General features: G+C 47.6%; 1 protein-coding gene across 4 annotated transcripts in view; it reads right to left on the bottom strand.

Annotated features, from left to right (window-relative positions):
- Positions 1-17842, bottom strand: part of PTK2B (protein tyrosine kinase 2 beta) — a 121032-nt gene that overhangs the window by 49984 nt on the left and 53206 nt on the right. For 3 of the 4 annotated variants that reach the window (XM_084767177.1, XM_084767174.1, XM_084767175.1), the window contains exon 2: positions 3403-3643. In XM_084767177.1, the coding sequence (XP_084623303.1) occupies positions 3403-3606 (204 nt within the window). In that variant the 5' untranslated portion in view covers positions 3607-3643. Of the gene's footprint in view, positions 1-3402; positions 3644-12257; positions 12277-17842 lie in introns of those variants that run through there. The other variant, XM_084767176.1, reaches the window with a different exon arrangement.

The raw sequence follows: 17842 nt of genomic DNA, 5'->3' as shown, positions 1-17842 counted from the left end.
CTAATAACCAGCCTTGCCTTCGGCTCCCCTGCCTCTGTTGGCTGCTCTTTTTTTTTAACTACCCCCCTCTCCCAGCTCTTCGAAATCCATCTTCCCTAGTCACCCTACCTGGAACCCTTCTCTTGCTCTACTCACTCATCACAGATGATGGTTCTCTGCCTTGACACCCATTGCACACTGGCAGCCAAATCCTCTTGTCTATGATTTGCCTTCTTTCTAAGCTGCAGGCCCGAATTCCTCCCCAAGAGTAGTTCAAAAATACTTCAAACAGAACCCATGTGAAGCTGAAGTCCCAGGGGGCACTTCCTTTCTTGTCCCAGGGATGATGCCAGCACCCATGTGGCTGCCCAAGCCAAGGTCTGAGTCATCCTTGTCTCCTTCCTTCTGTTCCCTCCCCAGGTTTCGTTAATCATCAGTTTCTGTTGACTCTACTTTCTGATACACAGATCTACTCACTTATCTCTGTTCCCAATGACACTACATTAGTCCAAGGCCACATTTCCCTCCTATTAATAGCTACCAGCCCTTCTCCCCCTGATCTTCCTCTCTCAGTCTCCCTCCCCCCCACCCCCGCCACACACACACTCTGCTACAGAGTTGGGGTGGGGGAAATATGTCTTAGAAGTCTTGCCAGAGAATTGTCTGTCAGGTCCTACATACAAGAGAAGAACTCCTGTAGGCAAATGAAAACGACCACATTGTGGCCCTGTCTTAGGAATTCATCAGGTAAAACAGCCCACTGAGGGAGCTCAGAAATCCTGCTGCGAAAGAATCTGTTCATGGTTTTCAGAGCAGGGCTGAGCTATAGAACAGAGGGCCTCCCTGTGACAGGCAAGTGCCCTGCGCTGAGCCTCAGCCCGGTCCTCAGCATTGTTCCAAGCATTTCCTAAGCTTCTTGGAGCATAAATCTCCTCTCTAAGGCCCCCTTCTTCCTTTCCCTTCCCTCTGGTTCTATCTCCTCTTTCCTCTTCCTTCCTTCCCTCCCTCTCTCCCTCCCTCCTTTCTTTCCTTCTTTATCCCTCCTTCCCTCCTTCCTTCCTTCCTTCCTTCCTTCCTTCCTTCCTTCCTTCCTTCCACACTAGAGATAGAAATCAGGACCTGTGCATACCCACAAAGTGATCAATCATGCCATATTTCCAGCCTCAGGGCATACTCCTTGTATGCTATTTTAAAATACAGATGTAGTCATTGTCTCAGTTTGAAAATAAGACATATATGTGGATCAATTTTTAAAAACTGTTTTTTTTTCCTTCTGTAAAACTAGCAGCTCTCAGAGATAACTATTCAGGGTAACAGCTGAGCAGATAAGCAACAACTCCAATTCCTGGGACCCACTATGTGCTGGGCACTCCTCAGCTATCACACACCCAATAGCTCCAGTTCCTGGGGCCCACTATGTGCTGGGTCCTCCTCAACTATCACACAACCAACGGCTCCAGTTCCTGGTACCCACTATGTGTTGGGCACTCCTCACCTACCATCTCTAGTCCCTACAGCCAAGCAACAGGTGGGCAGGGTCCCCTTGGAAGAAATCTGCACACAGATCGGTTAAACATTCAGGTCCAAGCCCACACAGGCAACCCAGATGGAGCCTCCCTTGCCTGAAGTCCAAGTAGCTTTAAAGTCACAGCTTGTAATAACAAAAATGGCATTAGAAGGTGATGTTTCATCAGTAGGAAACATTATAAGCAGGAAAAATCAGAAGGCTTGGGCATAATTCCTAGAAGAGAGTTGCCTTACTCTTTTACTATCCACTCTGTCCCTGAGCCCCTGCAGAGAAGTCTTCAGACCCTCAGAGCCTTTTGTTTCAGTTCGGTTTTGTTTTTGTTTTTCAAGACAGGGTTTTTCTGTGTAGCCTTGGCTGTCCTGGACTCGCTCTGAAGTCCAGGCTGGCCTTGAACTTACAGCGATCCACCTGCCTCTGCCTCCCAAGTGCTGGGATTAAAGGCGTGCGCCACCTTGCCCGGCACAGAGCCATTCGTTCTTAAGCTTGGATCCACTGCCCACTCCACAGGCCTGTTGTATATTCTGCCCTTAAATAACTACAGAGCCACCACACAACCTCAGAAAGATCCCCCTGCTTCGGAACTATGTTGGGGAGCCTGTATATGTGCAATACTAGCACTTGGGAAGATGAGGAACAGTCCTCATCTGGGCTACAGAGGGAGAGTGAAGCTGACCTGGGCTATGCAGCGAGACCCTGTCTAGAAACCAAACCAATGAAGCAACAACTATATGCCATTCCTTAGCTCCCACCTCACTCCAGATTCCCAAGATGAGTTCTACACTTTCTGTTACTTGTGGCCATCTTTCCTTTGGATGCTTACAAATACAGCTTGTGCCGCATTTGAAGCCTGGGACCGCCTTCCAGCCGTTCTCCACCATTTCCTCCTCATGGAAAGTCTACTTTCCTACTACCGTCCTACCTGTCCTCTAGTGACCTCTCACCAGGTGTCTCCACAGAGCACATCCTAGCAGGAATAACCGAAGATCCTTCGTTATCAAAATTGGGCGGTATCGTGCCCCTGCAACTTGGAAATCATTGGGCTAGCAGTGGATGGCATCAGCTATGCACAGAAGCCGGACACCTACAGAAGACTCGGAGTCAGCAGACAAGGGAGGGAGGTGCATCCTGAGAGGTGACTGAGTCTCACTCTCTGAACGCACTCACATTTTCTCATCAGAATCCTTGCAGTGAAGCAAGCGAGACCCTAATTGGAGCAGCTCTGGGAAACAGGCACCCACCAAACCATAGCAAGGGCACTAACTGGAAGAGGCAGCATGCTCATCCACACATTCTGCTGTGGGGTGTGAACTGTGGTGTGCACTGTAAAAGACAGCACAGTGACCCAGCAGCGGGACAACCATAGCACCGATGAAAGGAGATGCAGGTGGACATTGATTTGGGGGACTTCAGAAGGGCTCAGGATGTAGAGCCAGATTAGCTCCTTTGAACCTGGGGAGGCTTCCTCAAGGTATCCAGATTCCATTGTTTACATTATGAGCCCTCCAGAGCAACCTTCTGAGGGTCAATTTCTCTTCCCCTCCCATTGTCATGAAGGAGCGTTCTGGAAGAGAATAGGTATGTCCTCATTGTGTCTACTCTTGGGAGAATTCAGTATCATGTGTGTTGAGAGACTGACCATATGGATTCACATAGCAAGTGTTCAATAAATGCAGGTTAAACAGGCCAGTATATTCTAATCTTGCCTAGAAAAGTAGAGCATGCACAGCTGGAGGAGGCTGGTACAACAGGCGGAAAATATCTCTCCTGATGCCAACCTGCGCCCTGCTCAGAGAGTGCTAGAAGAGGTTGCTAGGTCCAGCAAGGTTTGCTCATCTGTCCAGGAAGTAGGAGGACAGGAAGACCAGCTGTGGGGGAACAGAGTCCTCCACACTTACCTGGATCTCCGTCTGCACTGTGCATTTGACCAGCTTGAAGTTCTTCCCCGGGTTGAAGCTGTTGCTGTAGAAGCAGACCTTGAGGATGCGCACGTCTTCCTTCTCTACGTCTACTGGTACCACCACCATGGGCTCTGGGGGGCCCTCGGGCCGGCGTAAAGTGCCCACTTTTACTCGGCTCAGGGGTTCAGACACCCCGGACATCCTCTCAGACAGCAGCTAGGACCGGCACATCGCAGTCCTGCAGAGACAACCACAGAGAGAGAGAGAGAGAAAGCCACAGAGTGAGCTCCTGTAAGCCACATGTCTCATCCGCCAGGCTGGCACAGCCCCAAGCTCCATGACTGATGCAACAGGCTCCATGCAAAGGCCTCCACCTGCCTCGACTAAGGAGGCTGTGACACCTAGGAGCCAGCTGCGAAAGCATCTAGCTGTAAAGTCCAGACTCAAGGCTCATAAGCACACAAACTCTAACTTCTAGGAGACCTATCTCTCTCCCTGTTCTCCTCTGACACTGGCTCCCAGGCAAAAGGCCCACACTTAGCACACGTAACAGCTGTGAGAGGAGGCAGCTGCAGCTTGACACAGCAGAGCAGAAAAAGCCAGAAGTGAGATGGTGGCAAACAGGAGGAGGGAAAGAAACAGGAGTGGAGAGCAAAGGCTGAGAAGAAACAGAACTTGGCAATAGGTGGCTCCAAGGGATGGACAAAGAAGACAACAAAGCGCCCAGATCAGGACCAGGTCATTAGCTTGCCTGGACTGCCCACAACCTCAATACTCACTAGAGTTTTCACGTGGGGGCCTGGGTCTTATAGGAAAAGCCCCTTGGCTAGTCCCCTGCTGTTGAGTAAGTTGTTTTGCAGGACCGATGGGGCAAGCCTGGGCTTCTATATGGTGCAGCCAGTACTGAGGGCAGCCTGGCTTGACACAGAAGCAAACTATAAGAATTCTTGTAATCTGTAATTCCCACCCTGAATCCCCGCTGTGCTTAACCTAGCCTTTGCATCCAACAGAACTCTCAAGGCCTTGCTTCCTTCTGATCTAAAGCAAAGGATGGGGGCAGTGAGATGGCTCAGGAGGGAGGAGCCTGACCATCCCACAAGCTTCTTCCTCAATCTCACAATGTGGCAGGAGAGAACCTACTCCAGAGAGTATCCTGTACTCCACATGTGTGCCTGCATATGCACATGTGTGTGGGCACACACACACACACACACACACACACACACACACACACACACACACATGCACGCAATAAAAAAAATACATAAATAAAATTACAAAGCAGGGAATGACCAAAAGAATTGAGAAAAGTTGTAACTATGCATTGCCAAAATCCTCTGAGGCTCATACTGGGGTCACCAATGTCTTTCCAAGCCGTGGCCTCAGTGCTGCCGTTGAGTGTGTCTGTGGTAAGGAGTGGATGTTCTTAATGCCCAAGAATCATTCTAACAATCACCCTAAAGTTGGGCATGATGGCCCACACCTGTCACTTCAGCACCTGGGAAGTTGAGACAGGAGGACTGCCATCAATGTGAGGGCCAGCCTGGGCTACAGAGTGAAACCTTGTCTCAAAACAAAACCCATCCAGCTTGTTCTAGAATAAGCTAGTACTTAAACTTATTCTTATAGATAAAAGATGTCCCTTCTCACCTGAGTGTGATTTTACAGGGAATTTCCTAGACCAGAGTCAGGGGGAAATGATGGAGCTAGCTAGCAGTGTTACAATACAAATATGGAGTCAAATATTTTAGAAGCAGAACACAGCCTATGGCTATTTATTTATGCTGAGCCGGGTACCAGGAAAGACTTGAATAGGAATCAACTCTAAGGAACTATTCCTTTAAAACAAAATAATAACGTAGCGGTTGGCTCAATCAATGAAGTAGGACCTTGCAAGCACAAGGACCTGAGTTCAAATCCCCAGCAACCTCATGAAACTTAGGTGTGGTGATATGCTCCTATAACCCCAGCACCGGGGCCTGTGAGAGAGAGTGGGAGCTTGCTGGCCAGTTTAGTTGTATCCATGAGCTCTCAGTTCAACAAGAGATCTTGTCTCCAAGAATAAGATGGAGAATGAATGAGAGAGACATTCAAAGTTCACCTCTGACGTCTATCTGCATGTGCACACACACAATACACGTATACGTACAGATACCCACACAACCGTGTACAACAACAACAACAAAGGAGATAAGCATTAAGAAGGGACCAAAGAATTACTGTTTGCCCCTTAGGTCAGGGCAAATAGAAATGGCGAGCAGAAGGACAAGAGCTCTCCGGGCACCTACATCTTGGCTCAAGACGGACAGGAAGGAGAACACATGTATATGTTCTAGACGTCTATCTGTATCTCTATACCTCTCTGTCTATGCATCCTGGGCCCTAGTGTCCGCTGCGGTAACAATCTAAGTTCTCCTTAATCTATAAGGGATCCAGAAGTTGTCTGAAGGACGTCTGCAGGAAGCACCCCCAGGACAATGTGTCATTGCAGGGAAGACAGGCAAAAAAGAGGGGTGCACCGAGGGTGCACTTGGGCAAGCCCAGTTTCAACTGGCTGGGAACCGGAAGGAATTGAAGGGACCTGGATGGAACTTAGCTCACTTAGAGGCGGGGGGGGGGGGGGGGGGTGGAATCTGGGAGTGTTCCCGGCATTTCCCATCAGTTCTGTACAAGGGAGATGTCAGAAAGCCCTTAGGCAAAGATGCAGAGCTGGCAGCTGGGAACACTGCAGTGGCAAGGCCTGAGGGGATCGAAGAGGGCCGATGACAATGCTGCTCTAGGACTGAGAAGGTGGGGGGGGGGTGTTGGGAGGGGAGTTGCTTTGTCCCTAAATAGCATAGCCCTAGACAAGAGTACAGACAAGCAACTGGAGTGATATGTGGCACTTGACCTCACGGACTCAACCTTGTTGGCAGTGGCCTGAATGCTTGAGTGCTTTAATATTCCTATGCTCAGATTCTAAGCCCTGAGGAGGTGCTGGCATGAGCAGGTAGGGATGTTGAGATGTAGAGCCCCGGTGAATGGGGTTAGGGTCCTTTTTAAAAGGGACCCAAAAAAGCATTGTCCTTGTCTTTCTGCCACAGCAAGAGGTCAGCCATGTGTACCTAGGAAGGGAGCCTTACCCAAACCTGACCATTCCGGCACCTTGACCTTGCCTTTTAGCCTCCAAATGCTTTTTGCTTGGAAGCCAGCCTGCCTCTGGTACTTCGTTATAGAAGTATGAACCGATCAATGCAGAAATGCTAGAGCTCTAACAATGAAGGCCAGTGGTTAGCCGCTCAAGAGACCACCAGGGAACCTGGCACAGCAATGAAGCTCTGACACACTGGTGCGAGCAGGGACTCACAGCTGGAAAGGATTAAACCCACATTCAGTTTACAACAGACTCCGCTCTCCCAGCTCCCCCCCTCCCCCCTCCCACATCCTTAATGAAGAAAGTAGGGTGTGCCTGAGTCTTTGGTAATCCTATCAGGTATCTCTTCAGTCTACGTAGCATCCTTATCCAGAGGACCACAGCTTCAGTAGGCACATCCCAGATACCCCAGATGCCCCTGCAGTGTGGGGGAAGAGTATGAGAGAATACTTAAATAGGCCTAATGCATTGGTAAAATTCAATAGCCAATGCTGAGAACTGGGGAACATTCTATGCTCGTATGTCACATGTGTCACTGATGAGAGGAGTGGAGGAAATAATCGCTGCTGGAAGATAAAGCAGATGGTTGAAGCCTGTGTCTAGACAGGGCCAGGACAAACTGTCATGGACCTTCAGATGCTCCTGAGCCTGAGCTGCTATGGTCCCATAGCTCTCTATGGTTTCAATTCAAAAAGCCAAGAGGGTGAGAAAACTAGAATGAGAGTGTGGGGGACCCTGTGTGTACAGCCAGTGTTGGGGGACAGTCTTGCAGTCTCTTATAAAAGCACACACGTTCTTACCGCACCATCCAGGGATCCTGCCCCTTGGTATTTACCCAAAGAATCTGAGACCTAAACAGCTACACCAGCACCTGCTTGTGGAGGTGGGTGCAGTCTCATCTGTGGTCGTCAAAATGTGGAGTGAGCCAAGATGGATGGATATGCAAACTGGTACCCACACAATGGGATCTTGGCCAGGCAGGCATGTCGATCTGAGCTCCCCAGAACCCATGCTGTTGTTGCCATCATTGTTGTTTTAAAAGCCCTGCATGGTGGCATGCATTTATCATCCCATTCTCAGGGAAGGCAGAGACAGGAAGATTCCCGGGGCTTACTGGCCAGCCGTACTTGGTGAGTTCCAGGTCAATGAGACCTTGTTTCAAAGAACGTGGATGATACTTTAGTGTTAGGATCCAAGGCTGTTCACAAGTCTCCATATGTGCATGTACATTGGTGCACTCACACTCTCATACAGATATGCCACTCTCAAATATATGAACACATGTGCGCGCACACACACACACACACACACACACACACACACACACACACAAAGAGAAGAGTTGTCAAGCCATGAATACATTGAAGAACCCTAAGTAATTCTGTGTTTTCTTTGAGATAGAGTCTCACTACGTAGGCCACTCTGCCCTCAAACTCCTAGAGATGGACCCGCCTCGGCACTGAGCAAGGAGTGGGCCCCATACACAGCTAAATGAATATTTTTAAGTAAGAGAAGAGTCGGTGTGCAGCCTGGGTAGTTCCAATTGTGGAAAAACAAAAGCTTAAAGATAGCTTTATGGCCAGCAGTTGCCGGTGTGAGGAAACGGGGAAGGATGAACGGACAGCTCAGAGGACGCTAGGACAATGAAAGTGTCCACTGTGGTTCCGTAGTGGTGGGCAGGGATCTCCATGCGTCTGTCTATCTCCTAGGCGGCACACGAAGGACAAACTCTGATGTTAAACCAGGGAGAAGGCCACGGTGGCATCCGCGGATCTTCAGCAGATGTAACAAACGTTCCACTTCGAGGTGGGACTGGTGATGGGAGAAGCTGTGCATGTGCAATGGGTGGGGTTATGGGAAATCTTTGCATTTCCTGCAATTGTGCTGTAAGCCTAATGCTACTCTTAAAAATAAAACATATTAATAATTATCAATATATATTAAATGTTAAATATATCTATGTTCATGTATCCTATATATATATATATACATATATATATATATATATATATATATATATATATATATATATGTGAGAAACCACAACCTGGTAAGCCTGAGACATTACCACGCCCCAACCTGACCAAGCAGTGTCTAGCACAGCGAACATCCTGTCCCCCCTCCTGACGGTGACCATACTAATGGCTTAACTCTGAGCAACATCAGCCCACAGCAGCTCACAAGTCAGACACAGCTGGTAAGCCCAGGGGATGCGGATTTCTTATCTTTAGCAGCTTCCCGTGGTCCAGCAGGCTCATGGCCCACAGGGCTCTGACAAAAATATTTTAGCAAAGTCACTCTGGTCACCCACAATCTGCTTTTACCTTTAGCCTGATATGGGCCTCTCAGTTCTGCATTTTGTCCCTGGGAAAACACATTTGCAGTAGAAACTGGTAGAATGACTATAGATTCTAGAAAAATCTTCACACACACACACACACACACACACACACACACACACACACACACTTGCACACACAAAGGCAGTACTTCCCCCAAGGGTGAGATAAATTCTGCAATAATAAATGTGCCAAACAGCATTTAGCAGCCCAGAAACCATCTTGGACTTCCCTGAGAGATTTTGTCTCCACTGGTTCTGTAGGAACTAAGAGTGAAAATATAGGAGAACAAAAATACAGGATTTGAGTCCAAAGACCCAGCCCACAAGGTGGTGCCCCTATCTCTATTAACACACAAACGTTGCCCAGACTCCCCTCTGCAGACAGCAATCTGCTATAAGTTATCCCAGCTCTGAAGCAGAGTTTCTATCCTCACCGTCTGAGAATCGCCCTAGACTCTCTGGTCTCTCCTGCTCACTTTGCCTGCATCCCTGTCCCAGAACTTTAAAAACTAAAAAATTTCCAAGATCCCGCACAAACAGCTTAACTTTTCCTAGCCTCCTTTTCTCCACCCGTAACACGGGGACAATAACACTCTGTTTATCTCCTCGAAGACCTGAGAATACGAAGGGAGAGAAGTGATGAGCATCCATCATTAGTAATAGGACACGAAGGGAAATCACACCATGGCTATCACTTGCTTATATTCCAGAATCTTATATGACTACCACATTGTCGCATTTTGGTCATCCTGCCAGTACCTTTCTGCAGGGGACAGTATGCCCCTTCTGCCTTTTCCACCTTCTTTGGTGTATATACCCCCAACATGGCTGATTTCAAGCTAGCTAGCAATATATATCACTGAATTCCAAGTCAGGACAGGATGAGAATGACCCACCCGGTGGCTCCTATTACTGGTGGTGGATCTTGCCTGCACCTCCTGATTGTTTGGTGTCTTACCTGTAGCCTTAACCTGTTTCTGGCTTTCAATGATTGCAAAGTCCTCTGACGCTCAGTTTATAAGCCAACGTCGTACCCTTTTCTCCAGCCCTCTTGGCTCTCTCACAGCCCTGGTGACCACTCCAACCTCTGTCCTAGTCTGCCCTGGCCCTCCAAGCAGTGTCCAACCCATGCCCATACCATAGTGCCAACGAAACCCTGGCTCTGAGCCGCCCTGGGCTTCGGTGTACCCCCACAACCCCCAGAACTGCCCAGGCCACAGGAAAAGAATAACAAACACAAGGAAGTGGGCCCAAATTAAAACAGGAAACATTTTGATTGGCTGTAAGAACTTCTTGGCCCAAACTTTCAAAAAGGTACTCCAGGGGGCTTTTTAGTCTCAGTCCCTGATAATCTGGATGAAACTCAATTATGCTCTTCCTGAATGGCAAGCCTTCTGTCTGCCTGCCCAAAGGAGGCGGGCAGGACGGAAGCAGAGTTTAAATCTCTTCAGATGACTGGGCTCTCGTACCAAGCTTTGTGCTCCCAGCCTGGGGAAAGTTCTAGGGATCATCACGGAAGGAAAAGAAAGTCCTCTGCCAGGTGAACGCTCTCAGGCAGTGTTATCTCTTGTGGAAGACAGGCTACGTACCAGGGAGTTTACACAATAGTCTGACTTCCCAGAACAGCTCTGCAGATGGGAACTCACGCAGTGCGAGAGGAAACTGAGGCTTACAGGGGATAGCTTTTCCAGGCCACAGAGCGAGTAAGTGGCAGAGACTTGAGGCTACCATGACACCTGACACCAAAGTCCGCAGTGCATGATATCGCAGTGATGTGGCACAGCAGCCTTAGGGATGAGGGTTTGAAACCTACATCTAGATGAGTCAAGTGGGCAAGCCTTCGCCTTCATCTTCCCGACATCATGTCAGCTGTGCCGCTGACTAATACCAGTTACCAAAGCTGCCAGGTCCATGCTAATGTCCGCTCCCCTCAGAGAGGGTTTAATATGAAGGTTCTGCCATTGACTGGTTCTGTGGTTAGAGATGGGGGTTGAGAGGGTCAGAGTTTCCAAATTATGGTGGGTAGACAGATGGTGGCCTTGACAGGGTGTTTGTGTGTCTACCACAAAGTCTGAACTATAAGGACTGTGCAGAGAATGCATGCTGTAGCCCAGTGAATTCAATTTTGGTTTTGTTGTATTTGAGTGAGGTTTTTTTTCTTTCTATTTCTATTTCTTTTTTTTTTCTTTTTCTTTCTTTCTTTCTTTTTTTTTTTTTTTTTTTTGAGACAGGGTTTCATGTATCAAGGCTGGCCTTGAAGTTGCTATGCAGCTGTAGGTAACCTTGAATTTGTTTCCTTCTTTTTTTTTTTTCTTTTTTAGTGTTATGCATGTGTGTATACATATCTCTATGTGGGAGCTGCCTGCACAGGAGTGTGCAGGTACGCATAACTATTCGGATACATGTGGACAGAGTGAGCGGGACATCAGACGTCTTCATTTATTCTGTTCCTTAGTGCCTTGAGGTGAAGCCTCTCACAAAACCAAAACCTCAGCACATCAACCAGGCTAGCTGTCTAGTGAGCTCTCGGGACGCTTGTCTTTGTCCCTCAATGCTGTGGTCGCAGACACAGTCAAACCATGCTCAGCTTTTCACAGGGGTGTTGGGGAGTCAAACCCAGGCCCTGTGTAGCCTGTAGGAAGTGGTCTTCTTACCCACTGAGCCATCAGATAGCTCCTGACCTTGGACTCTTGAGTCCCCTGGCTGAACCTCTCAAATGCTGGGAGTACAGGTGGCACCACCTTGTTTTCATTTGTTTGAAACAAGTCCTAGAACATATGCATGGCTCAGTGTGGCCTTGACCTCCTACTGTTTCCTGCTTGGCCTTTTGAGTTTGGGGGTTACAGGCATTGGCAGCCACTCTCCAGCATTGACTGTATTCCGTTTGAAAGACACTCACTTTGTCTCACATTACACACTGTTCTCTGCATATACAGTGGCCATTCCTTTATGAAATGCCAGCAGCAACTTTTTGGCAATTTTGATCTGAGGTCTCTGTAGCTTATCAGCTATGTCATCAGGACCAGGTGCCATTTTTAGGCCCCTCTGTCCTCTATCGAGACACAAAGCTAATGTTATCTATCTACAGAGTCTTTCTGAAGAATCAGGGACATTGCAATACAGTCCTTGACACATTTTTTAAAAAAATGAATGCCTGGGAATCAGCCAAAGAAAGAACTGGAAAGTTAATTTATTAGCAAGAGCCAGTATTCAAACCCTAGCTCAGCATTACATGCGGTGGCCTCCGCAGCCCTCTCTGCCTCTCTGTCTTTGAGACCGCCTATATAACCAAGATTCCTTTCCTGTGTCCGTCTGTCCACCTAGAAAGCCTCCCCACCCCGAGTTCCCGCTCTGCCCGCACAAGTCCCCCTGCCTGACCTGAGAATACAGGAGCAGTATATTCCATGGGAGGAAGGGCCCACGGGAGACAGTCCAAGGGCCAGCCACTGAAACCAGCAGAAGTCAGAATGTCACGAGAGGCACACTTTGTTTCCACTCTGTCTCTGAGTCACTTCCCCTGGCCGTTTCCACATCAACAAAATGGGGAAGGCAGCCCTTTCCTATCTGGGGCCTGCTGGGCACAGGCGCTTAACTAATTGTAATGACCTTGCAGTCTTGAGGAGCCATTCCTGAGCTCCTGGGCATAGCTGTACCCCAGGCACCACGCTGCACATAACAACGTGGTCCTTTTAGCCTCCAGGTTCCTGTGGGGCCAGCATTCTACAGCTCCAGGACCCCCCAGCCTGCCATTTGGTTAATCTCTTCCCTTCTTTCCAGGCAAAGGAATGGACCAGGAAGGTTATGATTACTGCCAGCTATAATTCAGTGCAATTCAAAAAAGCATTTGAGACTCCACCACATTTTTTACTCCCCACCCCCACCCCCATTATCCACTTGGAGCCTTCTGTTATAAGCACCTGCCCCTCTACAGGTCAGCTGGCTTCGCTGGCTCTCCAAACAGCAGCAGAGACACAGCGCTTTACCTTCCTGTTAAGGGAATCTCTGTTTTCTCCATTAGTTCAAGGCACGGTTCTTGCTGCTGGCCAGCGTCACCTCCCTCCTGGTTGACCTTTGCTTACCACAATCCCTAAGCACTCATGGTGGCACCTGGCATCTTACCAGTCACAGAGGTGGGAAGAACATGAGTTCCTGGTCAGCCTGCCCTTCCCTTAAGCTAAGCAGGGGTTGAAGAGAGCCCTGCTCAGAGCATGAGGATCTGAGTTCAATCCCCAGCAGCCACACACAAACACCAGACACACACTTAAAATTCACAGCGCTGGGAAGGCAGATATAGGAAGACCGTGGGGGCTCACAGCTTAGCCTGGTCAGAAGCCAGTAAGAGACCCTGTCTGAAAAAAATCAAGGTGGATAGTTCCTGTAGAATGACTCTGGCTTCTACATGCATGTTCTCATATGATTACATGCACCTGCACGCATGTACACAAAGACACACAAACACCAAAATAATAATAACAATAAAGACAATGAAATTTTTTGAGGTAAAAACCTGCTAGCTCAAGCCTGGAGAGATGGCTCAGTGGTTCAGAGCATTGGCTGTTCTTCCAAAGGACCTAGGTTCAATTCCCAGCACCTACATGGCAGCTCACACTTCTCTGTATCTCCAGTTCCAAGGGACCTGACACCTTTACACTAGTACAAATAAAGTTAAAGTAAATAAATAAAAAAGCTCTGCTAGCTAAGTGAGGTAGTTTTATTATCTGAACTATATACAAATTTTCTATTTCAAGCCTACAGCTTGAAGTGCTACAGCTAAACTGCTGGCACCTTAGAAATCTCTTTTTTTACTTGTGTCCTTTTATGTAACTAGGCTACCTTTCTCTTAAGTATCTCCAAACCCAAGAGGGCTCCTTAGATTACTGTGGGTTTTTAAATTTTTATTTCTTTATTCACTTTACATCCCTATTGTAGCCTGCTCCCTCCTCTCCTCTTGGTCTCACCCTCTTCCCCGTTTCCTTCCTCCCTTTCTCCTCAGAAAAGGGGAGCCCCCGCTGCCGACCCACCTGGACACATCAAGTGGGATCAGGACTGACGACATCCTCTTCCCCTGAGGCCTGCAAGACAGCCCAGCTCGGGGAAAGTGATCCAAAAGCAGGCAACAGAATCTGTGTCAGAGAGAGCCCACCTCTTGAATTTTTAAAAATCACAATTCCTTTATTCCTTATTTGCCAGCTCATGAATGACATTTTGTTGATGTTTTTCCTTCTTCCTCTCCTTCCCTCTTTCCACTCTTCTTTCCCCATCTTCTCTTTCTCCTCCTCCCCTCCCTCCTCCAGCTCTCTCTTCCTTCTCTCTACTTCTCTGTATCTCTGGAGCCATATCAGAGCATGGTGGTATGTAGCCAAGCAGACAAGAAAGGAGGGTTTCTATCCAACAGAGATTCATTATCCAAAAGAAACAACTTAGTGTATTGTATAGCACACCTACACACACACCTACACACACACACACACCTACACACACACCTACACACACACACACCTACACACACACACTCCAGTCACAGCATGATATGGACCTCAGAACATCCTTACGGGAGCTGCTTAACACGGAGCAGGACCTGCCCACTGAGTTTTGGGATTCTGGAAAGTATGACACAGATGATCAGGACATGAAATGACATACTTGGCTGGGGATAAAGGTGGGAGAGCGGTCACTGAGAAGCAAGAGCAGAAAGTGACAACATGTTATTAACAAATTTGAACTTCGTATGGTGGGGGAAAGCTTTTTATTATTAATAAGTACAACCTGGTAAGTAGGTGACCCACAGTATGACCTCAGAGGCAGCAGGAGCAGAAAGAATAAACCATGGTGAGTGTTTAGCTACGGACACTGCACAAGGATGCCTCGCTTCATAGCATGTGCTAATTTCTCTGGTGTAAATATTTCTGAGAATGGCCAATTTCAACTACTGGTATATCTCTTTGAAAGCCGAGTTGGGGAGAAATGGCCATTGGCTCATGAGAGCCTGTCTGCATAGTGTAAGAGCTGGGGCGAAGAGGGCAATTTTCAGGGTTACTGGCCTCCAGCCCACCTCTAACCTTTGACACCTACGCATACCTTGTTCACCCACCCAATCCTGCCAGGGAGAAAAGTGCCAGGCGCACAGCAGCACGGTGCAACCTGTGTGCCTTCTTCGGAGGTGTTTGCTGCTCTCTGAGCTGAAAGACCTCTCGGAAGCCACACTCAGGCGTCCTTTGGCCCAGACTCAACTCTCCCACAACTGCCCCACTTCCAATCATGTGGAATGCAAAATTGGTGCTTGAGTAGCAAAGCCTGGAGCCGTACTCAACCCTTTGTTTGGGCATTTGATTAAGTTCTCACCCCATCTTCTGGAGGGGTTAATGAGCAGGCCAGATGATAAGCAGGGAAATTCACACGTTTTCAAACAGCTCTCCCTGATCAGATGCCTACAAGCATCTAGTGGGGGGGAGACTAGCTGTCCTGTCTGCCCGTGCCTTAGGACTCCATAGAGAGAGCTTATGGTTATTGAATGAGAAGTTTCATGTTGCGATTGAGAGAGATGACATTAACGGCAGACTGAAAAAAAAAAGGATTCTTGGGGGGAAATGGCTCAGTCAATATAGTCCTTGCCTTGCATGCATGGGGATTCCAGTTTACTCCTCAGAACCCAATAGGAAAAAAGAAAAGAAAACAAAGCAACCCGGAGATGGTGGTGGCATGGTGTTATGATCCCATTGCTGTGGAGGCAGTGAGGCCGACCAGCCATCCTCAGCTTGTTGGTAAGTTCCAACCGACGAGAGATTCTGTAGAAGTTAGAAAGTGATAACTGAGGTGGGCAAGTTTCCACTCCCACACCCCACCTCCCCAGGTGTACACACACACACACACACACACACACACACACACACACACACACACACGCCTGTTCACTCACAAACACACACACACACAAGGGTTCTCAAAATCTTCACAGACTTGTGAGACAAGGCAAGTTTAACTTGAGACATAGGATAAAGCCTTCTTACAGATTAAAAAATTAAAAAAAAAATCAAGGTGGGCATAGTAGCACACAGCTGTAATATCAGCACTCAGGAAACAGATGCAAGTTTAACAGACTACCAAGTTAGGGCTAGCTTGTGCTACATAAAAATGCCCTGCCACACACAGATAAACAAGTAAAGTCTTGCCCTTGTGGGATGGGGAAGACTGGATTTAGCAGCTCCATGGTTTAGACACTTGGGCTTACTGTATAGTAACCCACTGTTAGTCAAAGTGATGTGCCTCTCAGAGGGTAATACACTAGCTAGAAAAGCACTAAAATGTCCCCTGGGCTTTGTACACATGTGGCTGTCTATGGATCATAGGGCTTGAGGGTCTGAATTCTAGGGTGAGAGACCCCCTGACACAGGATACAAAAGTCTAGATCCCTGAGGCTCAGAGGAGAGGTAAGTAAGAGTTAGAGAGACAAGGGGCAGCGTTGTTTTTCAAATGGTTAGAGGGCTGCACATAAAAGATGGACTCATTCCCTCAGCCAAGATTTAAATGGTGGCTAAGGAAGCAAGAACGGGTCTTGGTTACATGCAGGCATCCTTCAGTGTCTGCAAGGAACTCATTCCAAGAACTTACAGATGTCAGCATCTAAGGTTGTTCCAGCTTTTCCTATCAGTGACATGGCACTTCCACCTAACGTACGCGCATCCTCCTGTAGACTGTAAAGTTTCTCTAGGTGACCATACTTAACACAGGATAATTAATGCACTTAATACACTAATGGGTATTTTATTGTACTACTTTAGAAAATGATAAAGAGTCAGCAAAATGTTCTACACAAATTGAATCTTTTTCAAGTATTTTCAGTCTTTGGTTGGTAAATACTTAGATGTGGAGCTTTCTAGACTAGGCATGGGTCCCTTTTTCAATGTCTGCGCTTTCAGTACTTTGCTGACATCCACAAAAGGCAGGTGTCTCTCCCACTTTGAGGATAAGGAAAACTGACTGACCCAGGCAGCCTAGAATCTCCCGTAAGAGGCAGAAGCTGGATGAAACCTTAATTTCCCTTCTGAATCAACCCACTTAGTCCATGCACAGCCTAAACTCCACTATGGGGTCTGCAGCTCTGGACTGTGTCTGTGTGTCAAAGGCTAGCTCAGTTGCACATTGCCTTTTCTCACATGGCTCCTAAAATGCTGCTTAAACAAAAGTTCCTCCCCTTAATCTCATCTGTGGCCAGCTGTGCATTCCTGAAAGGAACACAGGCTTTCAGCAGAGTGTAAGATGAATGCACAGAATTTTATTTAATAGGTCTTATGTGACCCATATATTTAATTGTAAAAAATGGCAATGAAAGGAAAACCCAAGTGCTTAAAAACAAAACAACTATAAAGTATAAACACAAGACTTTCAGTGTAGACATCACCCTCTCCATTTTAAAAACAACAAAAACATCTTCTAGAACAAGCTACCACCTGCCAGCCTCCAATCTGCCAGGCTACAAATCCAGTCTACACCAAAGTTCTGCATTGTGTAAACAGGCACCAAAAAACCATCAAACAACACGACGCCCCCCCCCATCTGTACACCACAGCAATCACACTTCATTCTTATGTGACTTGAATACAACAACAATCCAGATGCCCTGTCAAGCAAACAGGATGCCACCTGTGTGTGGAAAGACTTTGGAAACTAAAAATAGATGCAGAAACCCTCATGGTTACACATGCTAATGGAAACATCTTTAAGAAACCAACTACAAACTCCTTAAAAGAGCCATGAGACCCAGAGTGGTGGGGCGGGGAACAAACTTAACGTTAATGGGTGGTGAGTTACTCAGAACTGGCTTTCTGGAGAGCAGGCGTTGTAAACACTAGATAGCTCACACCTGCTAACTTGGTGCAAAAAACACACACATCCATGTTCTAGTTTCATTTCTATCACTTTTACATCACTGTCTGTCATTGCAGAAAGTCAAGGCAGGGACTTGA

The sequence above is a fragment of the Acomys minous genome, assembly GCF_964271855.1.
Source record: "Acomys minous genome assembly, chromosome: 18".
Lineage (NCBI taxonomy): Eukaryota > Metazoa > Chordata > Mammalia > Rodentia > Muridae > Acomys > Acomys minous.
Note: the sequence above shows the minus strand (reverse complement) of the source record. Positions and strands in the feature narration are given on the sequence as shown.